Genomic DNA, 22,833 nt, shown 5'->3' on the forward strand with positions numbered 1-22,833 from the left:
GATGTACAAACGTCTACAATAGGATCGAGTAAGAGAATGTCTTGAGGATTAGACGAAAAACCAACCACAAATATGATGTGTAAGACTCCAAATAATTAACCAGTAAATATGACAAGTAAAAGAGAGGGAGGTTCTTTTTTCTTGCTTAATATAGAGAACATTGAAGAGGTAAGAAATTCAGTAAAATGGAGGAACTGATTATTGGTTTGGAGGGGGTTTTATTGATTAAAATCTCCAGCCAAAACATAAATCAATCACATAAATAAGCAATTCAGAATTTAATCTCTCCTTATTGTACGATACACGCAGCGACTTAGCATTATTTATTATATGCAGGCCATTTCCACCATCTCGTTTTTCAGTACTCGGTGTTTTTGTTCTGTTAAACCTAGAGTATATATACCTTGCTTTTTTACAGTGCTAGCGAAGAAATGTAACAGAAAAAAGGTTGAATCTATTCATTCACTGTTCATCCAGACATCCTTCAGAAGTTCAAATCTAATGGAAGATTCATCGCGACTCTCTTTCCACTTGCAATTGGACTTTGTTGATGGTGGTGCGGAGGAGCCATTATTCAATATCAAAGATAATGGATAGTTTAGTTCATCGAGTTCATCATCACTGGTGTATGACTTCCTAACAACGGAAGATTTGCTTCTTCTAAGCTGAGATTCACTTCCAATCTCCCCCGTAATGCTAGTAATGGTAGTTGCTGGTGGAGGTGAATATGCAATGGGAGCTGCATTGCATGGGAAATCGTTGATGGACTCATTTCCATCATCAAGATCATCCTGCTTCAATTAATCATAAAACATCAAATAAACAACCATGTACATATCATGAGATGTCAATTTCATTTACCCATTGTTTTCATGAGGCATGTATGAAGTATAAAACTATAAATCCTATATTACTCAGATGTAAGAAAAAAGTTGGTCATGTAAGCAAATTTCGATTCTTTAAACCTTATTTAATGATACTATTTCAAACCTAAACATTTTCAATAAATACAATTTGAGGGTAATTTAGGAAAAATATTTCTTTATTGTATGAACACAAGAAGATTAAACTTAACTACGACACTAAACTAGTGTGAGACTCGGATGTAGTAATAAATAACGAAAACAAAAAGACGACTGCAAATTTATTTATCTAACCTGTGAGTCCAGAGCTTCAAAAACATGATCAGGAATTGGATCAGGACAAAACTCATCTGGGACAAAATTGTCTAGTATCCTCCTGATTAGAGGTGCAGTAAACATTGGGCACACCTTTACAAACAAGGATGAAAGAACGATTAAGGGGAAGAAACACGTAGCAAGTTAATTAAATGGCGAAAAACAAGTTCATTGGCTAACCTCTTTCCTAATGGATGAACTTAAGAGCATATCCTTAGGAAGCATCAGGAGGTCACTTAATGCATTAAGAAGATGGAAGGATTTGAAGGATGTATTTTGACTTCCATCATTGCTGCCAAGGTCATCACCATCTCTATCAAGTGAATCATCATCATCCAGACCAAATAGGTCGGTCAGCCATCTAGACCAGTTCCCGATCTGAGAAATCCAGAACGCAAATGAAATAACTAATCAGTCAAGACAACTTATCTCCAGTGACATTCTATTAAACATATGCATTCAAATCATCCTTTATTTTTCATTTTTGCTGAAAAGCAGTTAACCTCTAAAAGCTTAATATCTTAGTGGTTAACTCCAGGCCAAAAAGTCATACTCCTGGCCCACTTTTAGAGCTACATTCAAGAAACAGATATTAGCAGAAAGGAAAGTAAACCAAACCTATGACAGTAGGTTGCAGTTACATTCATTAGTACAGAGCCAAATGTTCTAGTTCAGATAAAAACCTTCTGAGATCAGACTCAGACACGCTTCTTAAATAGTATGTTCGTGTTGGACCCACGGATCGAACATTGACACACGTACAACACGTATCGATGAAGTGTCCAATTCAAAAAAAAAATGGGTTTCTAACAATTCTAACATGGTTCCAACATAATTTTAAAATGGACAAATACAGTGATTTTTTAAAAACACAAACTCATTGTATAAGTTTTTATTATGATTATAGAAATAAGGAACAAATCTCAGTCACGGAAAAAACTCAGCCGTATTTGTTCACATAAATCTTAATTGTCAATTTATATAATTCATAATGATATAATATATAGATTTATGTCGTGTTTTATATTTTGGAGATTACACAAGTGTCCATGTAGTATACAGTGTCCATGTCAGTGTATGTGCTACATAGGATAAGAGATATTACCGCTGTTTTTAGCTGTGCACCAGATCCGAAGCTTGATTTACCAGGTGGAATGGGGAGAACCCTGGGATCACTGATGGGATCAGATACAGGATCGGTTGGAATATCATCATTAGATTCCCGAAGAATGGCATTGAACATGGCAACATCCAATCTTGCCACACACTGCTCCATTATCTAGAATAAGTAAAAACAGAATGCAGTCTGATGTCAATTTTGCCACATATTCTGACAACGTAGATACATAGATTGGTATATTCAAATTAGTTTGTTGGGGAAGTTGGGGGATTCACATCCCAGGGGAGTAGTAAATATTTGGCTTCAGCTTAAGCAATTTGCAGAAACCATTATTTTCTCCCCCTTTTTCTCCAGTAGGAGGCACTAAGCTCCAGTGAAAAATACATGCACTCATTATTCTTTGTTTACATAATCATCCATTTCAAAGCTCCTCAGGTACCCATGCAGACTAAACATACAGATAAATGACAATTGAGGGAAAATACAAAAAGGTACTAAGAGTACCTTTACCCTAAAAACATTGAAGGAAAGGAAGAGGGAAATGGGTAGATATATACTAACCAATCTAGGCAGCACAGACAAACAACCACACTCATGCCCTCCAGCTCGGATAGGACATAGCCTTTCACAGGCTTCTCTAAAAGCATTCTTCCAAATATCTAGCGATAAATTTCCCTGCTCTTGGTCACATGAGCCAGACATACTTTTATAGTTTTTTGAAGAATCTTTACGATTGACCTTTGCATCAGAAAGATGCATACATGGAGTCAAAGACTGGGACACAGAGAAAGAATGATCCATGTTAGAAGCCAATGGGACTATTTTATATTTATAATGAGCTTGAGCTCATATGGGGACTTAAGACTTTTGTATGAGATGAAAGCCTTACCTGCCACCAAATAGATTCCACAATGCGAGAAAAGATCCAAGCTTCTACCTTTTCCAATGCTGAGGTGAACACATTTAGGTCATCCCACTTACCTATACCCCCATTCTCAAAAGCTGTATAATCGTTTTTCCTAGGAGAGAACCCCCTCCATATTAGATGTTGTGTTACATTTCCAACTTTGGCCTCTCCATTCTTCCTTGTTCTAGATCCAGAAGGATTAGATGGTGTCATGTTTTTGGTAGTTTTGCTTATAATTGTTCTCAGCACAATAGAATTAGACAGCCAAAATGTCAACCTGCATCCAGATACAAGAAGAGATTAATTGCCCTGGCAGTCAGCACAGTTTCTGATGAAAATGAAACTTCCAATTTAGGCAGTAATAATTAAATACCTCAAATATCTAATCTGATGATCCAATTAGCTCAGTTTCATGGAGTATATCCATATTATCTTTCACATAATGTTGTATTATCTTTCTTTTTTTATTGCGACTAGAATAAGTTTGATTTCATTTCAAACAGAGCAGTGTATGTGTAATTAATTGTTAGGCGGTTCTTCATGCCAAACAAAGTTTCTTGCCTTCAGAGTTAATTAATTAAATTAAAGACAGTTACTTTAATTAGAAACAAATCCCAAACTTCTCACGATGAAGCCACCTGTGATTAAAATATTATGTTGACTAGTGATAGGAAAATGGATAAATATACTTGAAATAAAATGAAGTAACCATTATACCCAAAATAAGGCAGTAACTAATATAACTCAAGCTTACCTTGGGACATCATTTCCACATGCCTTCGCAACAAGGACTAATCCTGAAACAGCACTTTTAGCAGCCCCAGCCCTTCTTGCCTCAATATTTTCTTTACAAGCATGAAGGTACAGCCTGGAAAGGCGCCGAGCTGGGGCATGAACCTTACTCATTGAGCTTCCATGTTCGGCAACTACTGAAAATAAAGCAGCCTCAATAGCAGCAGCTTCTCTTAACTCTCCTTCAAGCATCTTTATCTTGTTTTCCATGTGTTCAATCTTGCTGTCTAAAATTACCTTTTTAGCTTCCCTTGGATAAACCTTGGCCTCTTTTCTGTCACTGCTTTGAATGTTCCCTCCATTATTTTGGACATCTCCATTAACACCATTTTCCTTTACCTCAGTGAGATGATTGTTACCAAGTGACCCAATACTCCTAACCGAGTCTGATGATGATGACCTTACAGACTTAACATGCTTTAATCTTTCGTTTTTCAGAAAATTGCATTTCAAACCATTATCTGACCCACCTGAAGAATATAAATTGCTACTCAATAAAGCTTGATCTTTTGCATATTGCATCACTGATTCATCTTCAACAAGATACAGCTTATCAAAATGCAACATTTCATTTCCATGCTTATCCTCAATGGAACCCCCCTCCTGCACAAGACTTTTATCAACTTCCTCACATATCTCACTTAAGTTGTCTTTGGTTTCCAAACCAATGCTTGGATTCTTGTCGAGGTAATCACTACCTAGAGATGTAGTGGTTCTAGAATAGATGTCAAAATCACTTTCATTACTGTTTAGTTGAACAACTGTACCCATTTCTCTAGAATTGGCAACTTTTTCACAACCCTCCTGATCCAAATTTTCATGCTCACTGCTTCTGAACCTGCTCTTAGAATTTTCCTCTAAGGCTGGGGGAGAAGAATCAGCATTTAAAGAAGCAACCTGCTTTGGGGTAGTCACTGATCTATACTGGGGAATGCTTGTAATAGAGGCATGACCATTTACTGGACTCTCAACTTCAGAGAACACATCCATGGAAGACACATAGGAAGAACTCCTCTCCAGTCTCTCATATGCATCTTGCTCCATCACATTCAACTTCTCAACTCTTGTCTCTGAGGCCAATGGGTGATACCCCTTGTCATTCCTACCACTGTTTTGAGCTGATCCATTTGGTCCATTCTGCAATTCAGCAGCAATTAATACATGGCTTCACGAGAATCTTCTTTATATATCATTATATTTAGATATGCCCAACATACAGAAAGGAGGCATCATTATATTATAACCCTTATTAGCAAAATAACAATTACTAAATAGCTTAACAAGATTTTTCTCAATGTTACATTATGTTTAGATATATACCCAGCAAGAAGAATGACAGCACTACCATTCCCTTTATACCAAAAAGAGAAATGTGTAGTGAAACATGTAATTAGATAAGGATAGGAAACTGAGATTTTAAAGGAATCACTCTAGAAATCCTCATACTTCCATTGTTATAGGACCAACAGTGCAAGATGATCAACAAAATGAAATGACAAACAGTAAAGACTGGATAAGCAGCACTGCTCCGGGTGCTGCAACCTTCCTGCAACCAAAATCACTCAATCCATGCCAGCGATATATTTGTTCTTGTCATTTAACTAACTCACATAATTTGCCTCCATATCTTTTTTCCACTAACACAATCTGTTATAGCTTATAACAAATGAAAATTAATCCCTACTCTTTCTCCTGTTCCCATGTACTTTCTTCATATCCTTATATGTGGGTAATTGGAAATACAACAAATAGGATTCTTGATTTCCTTGTACAATTTCTTTTGAAAGGGTCCAGTCAAGCATTTGATGACAAGTTTTATACCTTTGTCAACAAGTGCAAAACATCTAAACATTGCAATGACTGCATTTTGTCCTATTTCAAAATAGTATATTAATGGAATATGGCTGAGGACAACATAAATTACCAAACACTAACATGGTTAGAAAAAAAAAAAGAAATGTACATTGCTAAAAATAAGAGAATAGAATGTGAGGAAATACCTCTTCTTGCTCGGGAGGCATACATGCGCTAGACTCAGAGGAAGTAGTGACTGCAGCCACAGACGAATGAGAGGAAACATCATCATCACTAAAAGAAGCAATCTCAGCTTCCTCAGCATACTCTCCATTCATCAATGCTGATACAGATTCATTGCCGTTATTGTCCTTTGGCACCCCCTTTGACAAGCTGTCTTTCAAAGAGGATCTAGGGTAACTCTTTTCAACAGGCTCAATTTGAATGAACAAAAGTGGCTGATCCGTGTTTCTGTAATTCCTCTGGCAGTTCAATGGCGTACGAATACTCAAAGTCTCTCTAAGTACACCACAATCTGCCAAGTCTATGATGGCAGTTCCCAGCAACTGCCCTTTAACAGTCTTGTCTCTTCGAGTCTCGTACAAGTGGAACTCCAAGCAATTCTTTTGGAACACCTCAGCAGTACTATTTCTGATAGACATATCCCTTGACAGAGTTACAGGAAGCTTAAATGATTCATTAAACTCAAGCTTTCCTTCACCAGCAACAGAACTAGGACTGGGAGAAGGGGAAACAATACCAGTAGACCCTGAAGCACGTTCCCCATTCTCCCATTGTATCAATACTGAACGAAGCAATCTCAGAGATTGCGATGGGGGCCAAGGCTTGATCTCCTGAATGTGAATTAGGTATTCCATATGAACAGCACCACCACTTCTCCTGTTCTTTCCTTTCATTGCTGCGGCAAATATAAGGGTCTTTTCAAAGCAAAACTTCTTAAATGCAGTTGAATATGTAGTTGAACAATCACAACTCACAAACCCTCTGAAGTGAAACAGACAGCAATAAATCCGATTTAGATTTGCATTTTACCAACAATCCTAGTCAGATAACAATAATTGGTTTTTGAACTCACTAATTATGAAGTATAGTTGACTCAATAAGGGGAACAAAACAAAAGGAAAGTTGGAGAAACACAAAAAAAAAAAAATTAACTTTGCCAGTGAAGCAGCCACCTAACATTTGGTGGTTATCTTCAACAAACTTCCTACACTGAAGATACAATGTAAGGACAGGACCGTTAAACTATTTAAGACTCAAAATTTAACTTCACTTAAAGCAAATTTGGTGCAGATAAATTGAAACCAACCACGAGAGACCAAAAAAGCACAAAACCTTGGACATAAACAGAAAGACTCAGATCAAGCAAGTGCTGGAGAAACCCCAGTAACAAAGCTCAAAACTTGAAGGCAAACCCCAAGTAGAAAAATGATAATGTAGAATATGGTGTCAGGTTAAATACAGAAGCAAAAGTAATGGCAAGTGTACTAAGAGAATGCTTGAAATGTAAGAAGAGTGAGTACCGGGGAAAGCAGTGGCAGGTAAAATCAGAAAGCTGCGATAACAAGCTGGAACCACAAGAGGGTCACCACCATATCTATGGGAGAGTCTCTACAAGTGAATCGAAATGAAGAAATGTCCTAAAAAAGATAAAATAATTTTTCATTTCTAGAAGAAGAACATTCCTATATGAAGCATGAACAGAAAAAGCGCAGATTTTTCACAATAAATAAAATTATTATACTCACTACACCTACTACTTAAAAAATCAACCTTAAATCTTATTTTAAAAAGAATACGTAAATAGAGTAAACTCTGTGCTCTTTTTGTAATTACATTATAATTTTTTAATCCTTCTAATTAATTTTTCAAACTTTGTAATAATAATATACTTTTACCTCGGTCCAAGTAAATTATTTATAACAACGTATAATAATGAGATATTCCCATTTTATGTATATATTTAATATTTTTATTTTACACTAATTGTATTTTAAATTTTAACATTATTATTATGTTATAAACAAAGTAATAAAAAATAATTATAAATTCTCTATTTCCTTGAAGTAATTGCAGATCACTATTTCATATTATAATTACACTTTTTGGTTTTCTTTTATGAAACCTACTATATATATTATTTTAATTCATATTATAAATATATAAAGTAAATATATAGCACCACGTTTACGATCTTTATATACATTTTCTTTTTCATTTTGATTTGATATTTGTGTCGTTGTTGTTATGCGTTCACACTTTCTTGGTATTGGGAGTATGAAAATATAGAACCATAGATAATATTATCATAGTCATAAAAGGAAAAGTTGCTAATTTTGTAAGGGTGGTTAATTATTATTTTTATTAAAACTACACGTGCATATCATGAAAAATAAAAGAGCATAAAAAGAAAAAGAAACATGAGATTAGACTAAATTACAAAGAAAAAAATCTCAATAAAGACCTAAGCGTTGAAAGTTTAATAAAAAGAATTAAGAAAGCGAAAAAAATAATATTTTCTAAAACATATTTAACATTAATTTGTTGTTTAATATAATATAATGATTTATGAGAATTGATACTCGAAAAAAAGTGTGTACGGAGTGACCCCTTACCACTTCAGGTGGAGATGAATAATGTAATGTAGAAACGACGTCGGTTCACAGAAAACAATCATGACGCGGGTGACTCAATCTGATGGGATGCTTGGCAGAAAATTTAGACCTCGTAAAATAATAAAAAGTGAAAAAGTTCGTCACGCGCATTGAGGAGCGTGTAACACATTTTAGGTATTGGAGGAAATCAACATCTTCTCCTATTTTATATTTATTTTAATATAAAATTATATGCTGTTGAATCATGTTAAATAATTTAAAATTAATTTTAATACATTTTAAAACAAGTAGACCTTCAAAATCGATTTTTTTTACAATAATCTGTCCTTTTTATCTCTGTTTTAAAATTATCATTTAAAAATAAAAAAATACTAATTTTATATCTTAATGAAACAGTTATGATACTTATTTACATCATAACTAAAAGTGTAATTAAAAAGATAATTAACGTTATCTTAAATTTAAAATTAATAAATAAAGAAAATAGGTTTTTTAAATTGATAGTTATAAAATAACGAGTGAGTATTATATAATTCTATCATATAACTTGGTTTTATATGTATTTTTTATTATTTTCAAACTGTAAAATAAAATAAAAAAATTAATTTAAACTTAAATATTAAATTAAAACAAGGTCAACTTTTTTTAATATATTTTTATTGATAAAAAAATCGAATATACTAAAATTCAAAAAAAGTCGTTAAATAAAGATGGATCCACAAAGATCTATTGTGTTTAAAAAAATTAATCAATAAAAGTTATATTAAAAATATATTGTCAATATTTTTTTTAAGTTAGAGTGTATTTGAAATATATGTGAAAATTAAATTACAGTTTATTATCATATAATTAATTATAATTATAACTTTTTTAGGTATATTTATTAAAAAATTATTTTAAAATAATTAATTTGATCAGAAAGTCATCATTCATCTAAAACAAAGTACCTATAAAATTAAAAAGAAATAATGTTGAAAAATAATGATAAGTTATAACTTTTCAGATTAAGAAAAGTTTACCTCAACAAGAGAAATTATAATTTTATTTATTATCATAAATAGAGTTAATTTTACAAACATTTATTTTCCAAAATAAATAGATGAAAATGTTTAAAAAATAGTTAAAAGTGTTGGAAGAATGCAGGAGGCGCGTGAAAGACGAACGACGGTAACGCGATGTGGCATACATCATATTCAGTCTGGGCTGGCTCACCGACAGAAACAGTTGTCAACAATAATGTTAATATGTTTTCACCAAAATAAAATGTTAATATCACCTACACTTTATAACATAGTCCCACTGAAATAACTACATTACTAATGTACCTTTTTCAATCCCAACATCAAAATTAAATATAAAACCTTTTTTAGTTAAAACAATATTAACTTAAGTGGGTCTGTGAGTTGTTTTTTCTTACAGGACAATTAATATTAGTTGTAAGATACACATTTACATTACTCTAATCATTCATCATAAATCATACCACATATCATAATATATAAGTGTATACATATAATTTATATATTTATAATATTATATTATAAAATATTCTTCCTTTATATAAGAATTTCTAAATATATATATCATAAAAGATTTTTAATACTTTCTCTATTAACTCTTTGTCTTCTTAATTGTTGAGATTTATTAACTATAGTATATGATTAGGTGTAAAACACGTCATCATAGATTTTAAAAAATATTTCAATAGAAGAAAATAAGGTAGACTGGTATTTTTTAAATTTTTAATAGATTTTTATAATTAATAATCATTCAATAATATTCTTATATCTCTTAATTTACGTTGCATGAATCATCACAATTAAGTGAATAAATCATAACATTTCATGTACTACACAATTAAATGTCTACAACTACCATATATTCAACATAACTCATGTCAGAAATTTACTAACATTCTTGACTCTACTTCTGAAAGATCAGTATATTGAAATTAGACTCAGAGATATGCACCTGCAATATTATCATGTTCTCATCATGACATAGTCTCTCACTCAGGAAATTTATCCTTATATAATACGGGAAAATTCATGTGACCCATCTGATTAGTTATCTTTCAAACCTCATACTCATTCATATGAACCTCATTCGACTATCACTACCTGATACTCTTCATCTATACGATTCAAAGATATGAGTAGCATCAAAATCGTTCATTTCCCAAAGTCTCACAAATCAATACGCTTTCATCACATTCTCAACACAATATTACCTTTCTTGAAAATAATATTGTGTGATCACACTTTCACTTGATTCATCAATCATTTCACACATCAATACATCATTTAATCACACATAAGAGTCATATAATTACTCTTGCAAGTAAATGACTTTAATTTCACAAAATTCATGTAAAATTTATATATTGTTTGGAGTGAGGTGTAAGTGAAAAAAAATAGATAAGGAAAAACAGTAAAAAGTGAAGTTGTTTAAAGAGAAGAAACTGAAATATGATGAGAAATTAGTAGAAAGTTTATACTATACTAGATTTGATTGATATGACAAAAATATGAATTGAGTAATACCATAAGTTACAAAAATACTTTTGGTTTAATTTTAATAAGAATTAGTATAAATTAAGATTAAAAGATAATTAATTATGAAATAATTTGTTTATAAAATTAGAAATAAAACTTAAAACTTATTTAATTTTTTAAATTGAATATATTTAAATAGTTAATTGTAAATCATGTTCATGTTTTTTTACACACCAATTAAAAATTTCAAAATAAAATATATACTTATCCATACTAGATATTAAAGGTATTGCATGGTTATATTTATTAAAGGTGATATATATATATATAATTAATATAATAGTTGAATATATTAGCATTTGATCATAATTTCATAAATGATTTTTTATATTAAGATAATATTATTTTTATAAAGTGAAATAGATGTTGGACTTGAAGAGTAGATTCAAGTCTCCAATGATGTTTTGATTATGATGTTGGAAGATAAAGATGTTAGAAGATGTTTTGAGAGTTTTAAGTTTTCATTGAATATTGTTGATTCTTTCACACAAGGTATTTAAAATGTTTAATTTAACACAAAATCTATATTAAGTCTAATTAAATTAATATTATTTTTATAAAGTTAAAAAATGTGAGAAAAAATCTTATGACTTTGTTAATTGATTAAGTTTTTAAGTAATCAATTAACTTATTTTTCTGAATTAAATGCAAAGTTGAATAATCAATTAATGCATTCCATAATCGATTAAAACAGAGAGTATTGTAATTGTTTTTCAAATTTAAGCAAGAATACTCTATTATTAGATTGAAATAATCAATAATCAATTAAATACATTTGAATCTTTTTTAACTCAACGTTTTATGAACTCTATAAATAATTTTTTGGTCTCACTCATTTATAACTAATACTACTATGAAACATGAATTCTTTTGAGATCATTTGAGTTATTTTCAATTGACAATAGTGCTTTCAAATTTAAGAATAAAAAAATTGTGTTGTACTGATTGAATTAACCTACTATTGTGCTTCTGATGTGAATTTCTGGTACATTCTTTCCTTTTTCTTATTGTTGGAGGGTGTTCTAGTGTATATCCTCTTGTGTGATCATGGTTTCATTTGGTTTGTATCCTCTTGGAACTTTCCAAGGATTGAACATATCTTCTTGAGTTTGTTCAAGATTTGATATTGTGGTGTTTTGTTATTTTGTGTTTGTAATTGTTCTTATATGCTTGTATAAACTCTTGACGATGGTGAAATTAAGTTATTCTAAGATTGAATAACTAAGACTAGATGTAGGATCATTTGTGATCTAAACTAGTATAAATATTTTGTGTAGTCTTTCTCTTTCATTTTCTTCTTTATTTTGTTATATTAAGGAATCTTTTATCAATTATGATTCTCAAATTAATTGTATTTTGTTTTTCAACTTGAATCAATTTTAAAAGAACTTGAAGAAAGGATAAATCTCTTAACAAAAATTAAAATCAATTCATGTAACACCCCAAAATTATCCTACGCACTACACTATAAACCCATTAAAGGGACTGCGAACAACTTATAGTAATTCAAAATATAAATTTAAACATATAGATCATATAAGTATAAATACAAATAATAACAAAAGGAGGATAAAAAAAATTATTTCTTTTCAGATGTTGCTCCTGCACCTGTAAATATATATACCTATAGTACACTCATCACAGTTCGTAATACAAACACATATAAGGTAAACTATTGAAATAATTTTCTAACATACATAAATATATATAAAAAGAAACAATTAGATTAGTAATTAATAAACAAATCAAGTTTCTTTTTCAATCAAACGTAAAATAAAAAATTCATGTTCGAACCACAATGATCCAATTTCATTCCAATACCAATATATAACAATCATATAGATCACACATGGATCTATACTCAAGAACATTCAACAACCATATAGACCACACATAAATTTATACATTAAGGATATTAAACAAACATAATATCAACTAACGTCTTCCAAAAGACTTTTATCAAGTAATCCCTACCAGAGACTAATATTTGATCCAATACCCAAAACATAGATTTACAAGCGAATCTAAGAGTAAGAATTATGGTAAGTTCAAGACATCCAATACCATGTGTCTACAACGGGCCAGGATGTGTAATGAACTCTCTTGTCAGCTTGTCACCACCCGATGTTATAACATAGGAATCAATACATAATACAAAAATCAAACAAATATTCATACATTATCCTAGATGTATGGTCTCAATTTCATACAAATCTCATCATTATCATACAATACACATCATTTAAAAATTTCACAATTCAATTGAATATTCAAACTAATATTCACTTTATATTTATAAAAGCTTTCATACGTAATCAAATTCATTGAAGAGACAAGAAGAAAAGAAAATAAAGAAAGAAAAAAGTTTTTTTACAGCTTGAGTGAGAATATTTTACCTTAAACAAGAATGAGCTCACTTGAGTAAGATTATTTTAGCTCGAGTGAGAATTTGGCCCAGAGGGTTAATTTTTTAGTGTTGTTTTCACTTGCAACAATACGCCCCATTTTTAAAGTTGTATCCAAAACCATCAAATGCAACAATCTAACACAAAAGTGATAGCACACAACAAATTCCATTCATTCAACTACACAAATTTCATTTCACACTCAAACATTTAAAAACATATTCAACAACACACAACCTCACATAAAACATCAAACTATAATCAAAACTCATTTATACTTTAACATGCATAATCTAGTTACTATATTAGTTTCTATCTAAATTAGTTGTCCTAAGATACTATAAAAAAAAACATAAGTAATTTATCTTATATGTAATTTCTTATTCCAAGGAAATGTCAGGCTCAAATAGGGGAGTCAACCCAAAATCTAGAAACCTAGAATAAAGTATCCAAACAACACCAAATTTTAGTATAAACTTAACCAAGTTGAGATGAACACTTTTCTTAATTGTCCACACTAAAATTGATGACAAAATCATAAGAAAAAGAAGGGGACAAGAAATCTTTAAAGTAAACTTGAACTTACTTTGTTTGAAAATCTGATATAATAGAAATGATCCCTAATTCCTTAGTTATTGGAGGGTGTGATCAAATTTTAAAAGACATAAAATATCGAGGAAGAAAATTAGAGAGAAGAAAGAGAGAAAAAAGAAAGAAATGTATGAGTGAGAAAAATGAGGTGTAGGTAGGCAGTGTTCCAATTCATCTCGTCTTTATTTAGTTAAGTCATTTATTCTTTTTATAAGAATAGATGAATGGACAATGATTTTGAAATTATAATTTGAAGCATTGTATAAAATATTCTCACATTACATAAAACCAATTTTTTTAAGAAGTGATTAATTGATTATACCTTTAAACATAATCCATAACAAAATGATTAAGATAAACCTAAACCATAAACCCTACAAATTTTTAACATAGAAAATTAAAATGTAAAATAATTAAGTATCCACTAAAGTATACACCTAAATAAATACGTGTTCGTCTCATTACACATCAATTAATATTTTTAAAATGTCAAAAATTATGAATTTATTCAATTTTTTTTTCATCACTTCAACTTACTATGGAAGAACCAATAATCCAGTGTTCCATCCTTACTTTTTCTCGCAAATTTGCGAATATATAAATGGAAACAGTCAACATTTCTTTTGAAAAATCAAGTGTACAAATATTAGTTCATAGAAATCAAATCATGTAACTTGATGGTAATATATGCTTTTTTTCTTATAAATGTAATTTGAATTAGTGTTTGCGCTCCAAAATTTCATGAAATTTTATGTTTTAAGTATTTCCTGTTTGTTGACAGAAAGTAATTCTTTATTAACTGCTGATAATGTAACATGTATCTCTTTTTATTCAGAAATATCATCTAAAAAGTATGTTAAGTCGTAGCTAATGGTGACAGACTTATTATTTTTTAATTTACAAAGACCAAATTTCGTAATAAAGTATTTGGAGGACAATTTTTTTATGTAAATATATGTACTTTTTTTGACAAATATATGTATATTTGACTAAGATGAACAATTTGTTTTCTTGAACAACAATTTTTTTAATTAGTTCGTGTTCATGTAGAACTGAATGTCTACGTGATGTTTTTTTTTTCTTGATTTTCGGTGTCTTGGTGTTTCAGTCTTTAGTGTTTTGCTCTCTCAATTTTCAATGTCTCGATTTTTCAGTCTTTGATATCTCAAGCTTTTGCAGTAGAATTATTTTAATTATATTTCAACACTTAAAGTTAGTTTTGATATAAGTAAATAATATATATATATATATATATATAAAAGAGTAAAATGTCACATATTTATTATTTTTTAACCTTTATCCATTCATAATATTCGTCGGTAACTAACATTATTTATCGATAAATTTCGCCGCTAAATTCTAAAAGATTAACAATAATTATAGTAATATTATTAATAATTAAAATATAATATTAATAATTAAAATATAATATTAATATTACAAAATAGAATAGAGATGAACAAAAGGGAACAGAGATGAACAAAAGAGTAAACTGAAGACAAAGGATATGAGAAATGAATATTTTTTCTTTCTTATTATTCAAATCAAAACAAATGGTCTGAATATATACAAGTAGTACACTCATTATAGGGTTTAACTAAAGAAGGAAATAATCAATATTAAATAGTAGAATCATAACACACAAAGATAAAATAAAGGTTATTCCCTTTTATAAAGAGAAATAACTGATAATTAGAAAAGACTCTCAATTAATATTAGGATCCTTCTGTAACTCTGGTATCCGTATCCTTTAATACCCCGCCACAAGCTGGAGAGCAAATATGATGAGACCCAACTTGGAACAAATATTCTTAAAAGATTGAGGACTTAAAGCTTTGGTATAAATATCAGCCAGTTGGTCTGTGGTGGAAATGGGAAGCAAATGGATGAGACCCTTCTTTAATTTTTCTTTGACCACGTGACAATCTATTTCTATATGTTTTGTACGCTCGTGAAATACTAGATTTGTTGTAATGTATCTTGCTGAGTCATTGTCACAGTATAAAAGAGATGGTTACTCAAAAGGAACTTTGAAATCTTGAAGAAGATAAGTTAGCCATTGAATTTCACATGTAACAGTGGCCATTACCCTGTATTCAGCTTCACAAGAACTCTTTGATATTGTTCCTTGCTTCTTTGATTTCCAAGATATGAGAGAATTCCCAAGATACACACTAAAACCAGTCACTGATTGTCTTGAATCACTGCAGGTGCCCCAATCACTATCACAAAAGGCTTTGAGATGAACAAAAGTAGTGGAAGAGAAAAATAGACCAAGACTTGGAGCCCCTTTGATATATCTGAGAATTCTAATCGATGCATTATAGTGAACAATTGTAGGCTTAGCAAGAAACTGAGAAAGTTGTTGCACAGAAAATGTTATGTTAGGTCGGGTATTAGTGAGATACATAAACCTTCCAATCAATCTTCTGTAGGCTTGAATATCTGTGAAAGGAATACTTCCAGTAGAAGAGAATTTCTCATGATTATTAATAGGAGTGGGTGCAGGTTTGCAGGCTAAAAGACCTGCATCGGTTAATAATTCCAATGCATATTTCCTTTGATTTACCATTATTCTTGTCTTACTTCTTGCTACTTCTAGACCAAGAAAGTATCTTAAATTCCCAAGATCTTTAATCTTGAATGTCTGATTCAAGGCTTGTTTGATTCGAACAATCTCTTCTTTATCATTTCCTGCCAATATTATATCATCCACATATACCAATAATGCTGTAAAAGATCCTTCAGAAGAATTAATGAACAATGAATGATCATTCATAGATTGAGTATATCCCATAGAAAGCAAAAATGATGACAGTTTGGCAAACCATTCTCTGCTGGCTTGTTTAAGGCCATATAAAGCCTCTTTTAGTTTACAAACTTTTCCTGGTGGAATAGAAGTCAATCCAGGAGGAGCAACCATTTATACATCTTCTTTCAAATCTCCATGTAAAAAGGCATTGTTTATGTCTAATTGTTTCAATTCCCAATTATAAATAGAAGCTAAAGAAAGAAGTAACCTTATGGTGGTCATCTTTGCTACTGGAGAGAAAGTATCGAGGTAGTCAATGCCTTTTGTTTGTGTATATCCCTTTGCCACTAACCTTGCTTTATACCTTTCAATTGTTCCATCAGCCTTATATTTTATTTTGAATACCCATTTGCAACCTATGGCAGCTTTGTTCTTAGGCAGAAGAGCAGTCTCCTAAGTTTGATTTGACTCTAAAGCAGATATCTCACATTGTATAGCTTTTCTCCAACAGTCATGTTTCACAGCTTCAAAATAAGTGTTTGGCTCAACATGTGAAGAAATAGACATAACAAAAGATTTGTAAGAAGATGATAAATTGCTATAAGACAAAACAGAATTCAAAGGATATTTAACGCTTGAAGATGTACTGGAAACATTAAGATTACAATGATAATCCTTTAAATACTCAGGTGATTTTTTTATTCTTGTTCATTCGGACAGATGGATCTGGTTCAGAACTTTGTTTTATATCATGATTTTCATTGAGGTTTTGGTCTATATGGGAACAATCTTATTCTGAAACCTCAATTTATGACTCACAATTATTATCATTGCTATTTTCAACATTATCACAAGGTGTATTATCACAAGGTGCAAGAATGGCTTGTGATGGCTGACTTAAGACAAATTGATCTTCAGCAAACAAAATTTGATCATTAACGTCGGGATTGTTAGTTTCATTGCTAGTATCTTGAACCCTTTGGTATGGAAAAACATGTTCATAAAAGACAACATCCCTAGACACAAAAATTTCTCTTGATTGAATATTCAACAAAATATATCCTTTTGTCCCCCGTAGAAAACCAATAAAAACACATTTTGATGCTCTTGGATCAAATTTTCTTCTATTTGTTGACAATGTGCTAGCATAACATAAAGAACCAAACACCTTTAATCCATTAAAATTTGCATCAGTTTTGAAAAGCATTTCATGAGGAGAAGAATAGTTTAAAACAGGTGTGGGAAGCATGTTTACAATATGCGCAGCATGTATCACAGAATATGACCAATAAATTTTGGGTAAATGAGATTGTATCATAACAGCTCTTGCTACATCTAATAAATGACCATGTTTCCTTTTAACTATATTATTTTGTTGTGGAGTATTGACACATGATGTTTTATGTATTATTCCTTTACTGACAAAAAATTAGTCATGAAAAATTCAGTTCCATTATCACTTCTTATTATTTTTATTGTTGTCTCAAACTGTGTTTGAACAAAAATAACAAAATCTTCCAAAACCTTAACAACTTCAGATTTTTGTTTCAAAAGAAAAATCCATGTGTACCTCGAATAGTCATAAACTATGGTCAAAAAATATTTATGACCATGAATTGATGGTATTGAGTATGGTCCCCAAACATCTACATGAATCAAATCAAAACATTTTTTTTGATTTAGATGTACTAATAGGAAAAGAAAGTCTTTTTTGCTTTGCAAAATGACAAACATCACAAACAAAAGATTTGTTATATTTAACAAAAGGAAATTTATTCTTGATAACATCAATACATTTATTTGAAATATGACCTAATCGAAAATGTCATAGGGTTTCTAGATCACTAGCACTGACATTAACAATATTGATGGTGTGTGTACATTCAAGGGGTTTAATTTGAAATTTCTGGTAAGGTGGGATTCTGAGTATATAAAGTCTATCTTGCGTCTTAGCGATTCCAATCATCTTCATTGTTATTTTGTCATGAATGTGACAACCATTAGAGTTAAAGGTAAGAACACAAGATAGTTTATCAATCAATTTTGCTACGGAAAGAAGATTAAAATTGAAGCAAGGAATGTACAAAACATTGTCTATGACATGATCTTGATTGAGAAAAACACTTCCAGAATAATTGGCAATGACTTGATTTCCATTTGGTAATTTGACATAAATAGGATCAATTTGATGATATGAAGTGAAATAAGTTAAAGATGAACAAATGTGATCAGTAGCACCACTATCAATAATCTAAGAACTAAAAGAAGAAATAAAATTATTACCTGTTTGATTGGAGGGATTGGAGGGATTGGAGGGAATAATAGAGACTTGATTAGAAGCATTGCCACTAGATTTGGTCTGTTGTAAAAGAGCTAACAATGTTTGATACTGCTCAGGAGTAAAACCAATTTGTTGAGACTCCACTTCTGACTTTGAACATTCATGATTCTGCTCATTATTATTGAAATTTGTATTATGAAAAACTGCATTAGTATGACTCCGATCATGATTCTGATTTTTGAACTTGAAATGAGGTGGAAAGCCATGATTTTTATAACATGTATCAATGGTATGCCCTGTCCTTCCACAATGACTACAAATTTTGGAAGTATATCCTCTTCCATTGCTTCCTCTTCCGTATCCAGCACCTCTGCCATAGGTTGTAGCATTGTTTTTATAACCTCCTTTGCTAGTAGCAATCATTGCCTTGGATTGATCACCAAATATTTGCCTCTCTTGTTGTGTAACAAGAGAGCAAACTTTATTCAAGGATTGCAAAGGGTCCATCAATAAAATTTGAGTTCTCACAGTCGAATAATTATCATTTAGCACCCTTAGAAATTTGATAATCTGGTCTTGTGTTTTATATTTAGAAACATTCACAAGAGTATTGCATTTAGAGGCACATGAAGAAGCGGATAACGGGCGGAAAAGATCAAGTTCATTCCAAAGAATTTTTAACTGAGTGAAATAGTTTGTAACAGTCAACTCACCTTGTTTAAAAGAAGAAATCATCTCCTGGATATCAGAAATACGAATCATGTCTCCTTGTGAGAACCTTTCCTTTAAATCATTCCATATGTCAAAGGCATTGTCCATACAAATGATGCTCTGCGCGATGGATTGAGAAACAGCCTTGAGAATCCACGAAACAACCAACATATTGGCTCTCTGCCATGTTGGAAACAATGATTTGGTACGATTGGGAGCTTTTATAGTTCCATCAATGAAACCTATTTTGTTCTTTGAAATTAGGCTAATTTGAAACGAACGAGACCAATGATGATAATTTGGTCCCTCAAGAATAATAGGGACAATAAGAAAGGAAGGATTATCTGATGAACTAACATGGTAAGGTGAACTAAGATCTTGTGAGGGATCATCAACTTCACCCATGAATAAATGTAGCTAGCAGAGCTCTGATACCATATTACAAAATAGAACAGAGATGAACAAAAGGGAACAGAGATGAACAAAAGAGTAAACTGAAGACAAAGGATATGAGAATGAATATCTCTTCTTTCTTATTATTCAAAACAAATGGTCTGAATATATACAAGTAGTACACTCATTATAGGGTTTAACTAAAGAAGGAAATAATCAATATTAAATAGTAGAATCATAACAAGATAAAATAAAGGTTATTCCTTTCTATAAAGAGAAATAACTGATCATTAGAAAAGACTCCCAATTAATATTAGGATCCTTCTGTAACTCTGGTATCCGTATCTTTTAATAATTAATAATAATAATGTTAATAATAATATTAGTAATAATTACAATAGTAATGATTATAATAGTAATAATAATAATATTATTAATATTAATATTAATATTAATAAAATTAATAATAAATACAACAATAATAATAATAATTATAATAATAATAATAATATAATATAATAAAATTAAATGATTTTGGTACAGTGGTTGACCTGCAAATATATAGTAATATAAAGTAAATATATAGTAATATAAAGTAAATATATAATAATATAAAGTAAATATATTGTAATAATAATTGTAAATAATAAATAATATTATTAATTATTGACGAGCATATTAGTGACAAATATTTGTTTACCGTTTTTTCATTAACAATTTCCATTTTTTCAATGGTTTTTTTATATTATCGATGAATTTTGACTATTGATAAAATCATTTTTTTTAATATGATTGTATTGACTCCTTACCTGTATGAATAATTAAGTTAAGCCTATAAAGGTCCAAATATCTCTAATCTCATAATTTTGTAGATGATTTATGGTTCAATTCTTATTAATTATACTACTGAGTCTCTAATTCCAAATTAGTCAAATTTGATCACGATGTGAAAATATTGAATATGATATCGACATCTCAAAACTTCGATAAACATCCCAAAATTTCAAAATTACACTTTGTAACTGAAGTAGTTAAGTGTCACATATAAATTCTTCTATTCGTGGATAAAATACATTTTTATTTTCTTCTATTTTTATAGTTTCTCAACTTACCTTCTAAACTTTTTTTTGTCCATAAATTATCTATAAGTTTTGGGTGATAATAAAAAAGTAATTAAAATATGATGATAATTATCTAATTATAAATTGACATTTTAATGAAGTTATTAATTTTCACAACAATCACTTTAAGAGTGGTTTCTATATAATTAGTTAACAGTATAAAAATATTTATATTGTATGAAAATTAAATTCAAGTAAAAATATTGTAATTACTGTTAAATGAATGATTAATGAGCATAACACCATAACTAAATTAGAACGAAAATGATCGAGATAAAAATTTAGAACGTGAAAATCATTTTAGTGGAGTATTTATTTATAATTATCTTCATAAATATTATTTTACTTTTGAAATATCTTGAGATTGATTATAGACATTCAAATTCATCAATTTCTCCAATATAAAAGAAAAATAAATAAAAAAATTTGGTACGCAGACGTATCTTTGAATTTTTAACTACAAGGCGTATAACAACGTTGGCAACATTCAGAGGCATGATTTTAATATCTAAATAAGCATAAAAAAGTTAATGGAAATTAATATTCAATAAACAAGTATATTTAAATAAAAAAACAATATCATTTGATATTTTTTTTAAAGAAATTTAGTCTGGCAAAGTAACCTCTCTATGTTGTGGAAAAGAGTGATTTCCATTTTAAGATTGTGAGATTTGAACCTTGAAGTCACCTCTTGAAGAAAAGCAACTATAAAAAATGACATGTTTTTTAGGTTTAAGTTTGTTGAAGCTTGAAACTAAGTGAATTAGTTGGCAAGCTAATGAGTGTGCACACCAAGTGAAGCCTGAAGTGAACCAAATTGAAGTTTTAAATTATTAGTTTTTCACCACCAAAAACTCAATGCAAGATGTAGTTTGCTGCTTCACAATTAATATTATATGGTACCTGTGCCCTTGGAGAATGTGTGTATTACTATAAGTTCATTAGTATTATAGTTTTCTTTCCTGGTAAGTTCACTTAATTAGTTAGTTTTCACCAAATTAAGAGGATAATGGAATGGGTTGGGATGTCCATTTCCACACCTTGATTGAAGTGAAGTGAAGTGAAGTAAGTAAGAAATAATGTAAGATTTTTTCCTTTACTTAAAACGTACAATTTATGAGTTGTTATAATTACGTGTTAAGAAATAGTTTTTGTTTTTTTTTTTTATATTTTTTGTCCTTTTTTAAACATTCTCTCTTTAATTACGTGTTAATCAATTGTAAAATAATTTTGAATTATATTAATAAAAATGAAGTTAAAAATGGTTTTTAATATTTAGCATAGTTTTTCATTCACTCTCACTAGATAATCATGATAAATAAGTCATACATCATACACTAAATAATCATGACACGAAAACTAAAGGTGATTTGAAACTCATTTTCACGAAAAAAAAATGAAATATCTTGATTGCATCTTTTTATAAATAATTTAATTTCTAACTTTTCAAATTAGATAAACTATAAGAATGCGTGATAATTGCTTTTGAATTAATAACGTAGGCTCTATATTAAACATTATGATGGAAGAGGTCCCATCACCAACTCTATTGAAAGGTCACCAACATGTCAAATGGAGTCAACCACTAGAATTATGG

At 30.2% G+C, this 22,833-nt stretch overlaps 1 protein-coding gene across 4 annotated transcripts; it reads right to left on the reverse strand.

The window, feature by feature from the left end:
• Window positions 1–233: 233 nt before the first annotated feature.
• On the reverse strand, window positions 234–7,588 carry LOC137813712 (EEIG1/EHBP1 protein amino-terminal domain protein). Of its 4 annotated transcripts, none has more exons than XM_068616102.2 (9): window positions 7,336–7,588; window positions 5,998–6,796; window positions 3,960–5,134; window positions 3,188–3,482; window positions 2,860–3,072; window positions 2,284–2,457; window positions 1,359–1,556; window positions 1,158–1,271; window positions 234–791 (listed from the first exon to the last, which is right to left on the reverse strand). In XM_068616102.2, the coding sequence occupies exons 2-9, from the start codon at window positions 6,706–6,708 to the stop codon at window positions 459–461; spliced, it is 3,213 nt and encodes a 1,070-aa protein (XP_068472203.1). In that variant the 5' UTR covers window positions 6,709–6,796; window positions 7,336–7,588; the 3' UTR covers window positions 234–458. The 4 variants fall into 4 exon arrangements, with proteins under 4 accessions (XP_068472203.1, XP_068472201.1, XP_068472204.1 ...); XM_068616100.2 differs by having other exon boundaries at window positions 234–794; window positions 7,336–7,563; XM_068616103.2 differs by having other exon boundaries at window positions 5,998–6,710; window positions 7,336–7,549.
• Window positions 7,589–22,833: the final 15,245 nt, after the last annotated feature.

The sequence above is a fragment of the Phaseolus vulgaris genome, chromosome 1 (assembly GCF_051622355.1).
Source record: "Phaseolus vulgaris cultivar YP4 chromosome 1, ASM5162235v1, whole genome shotgun sequence".
Classification (NCBI taxonomy): domain Eukaryota; kingdom Viridiplantae; phylum Streptophyta; class Magnoliopsida; order Fabales; family Fabaceae; genus Phaseolus; species Phaseolus vulgaris.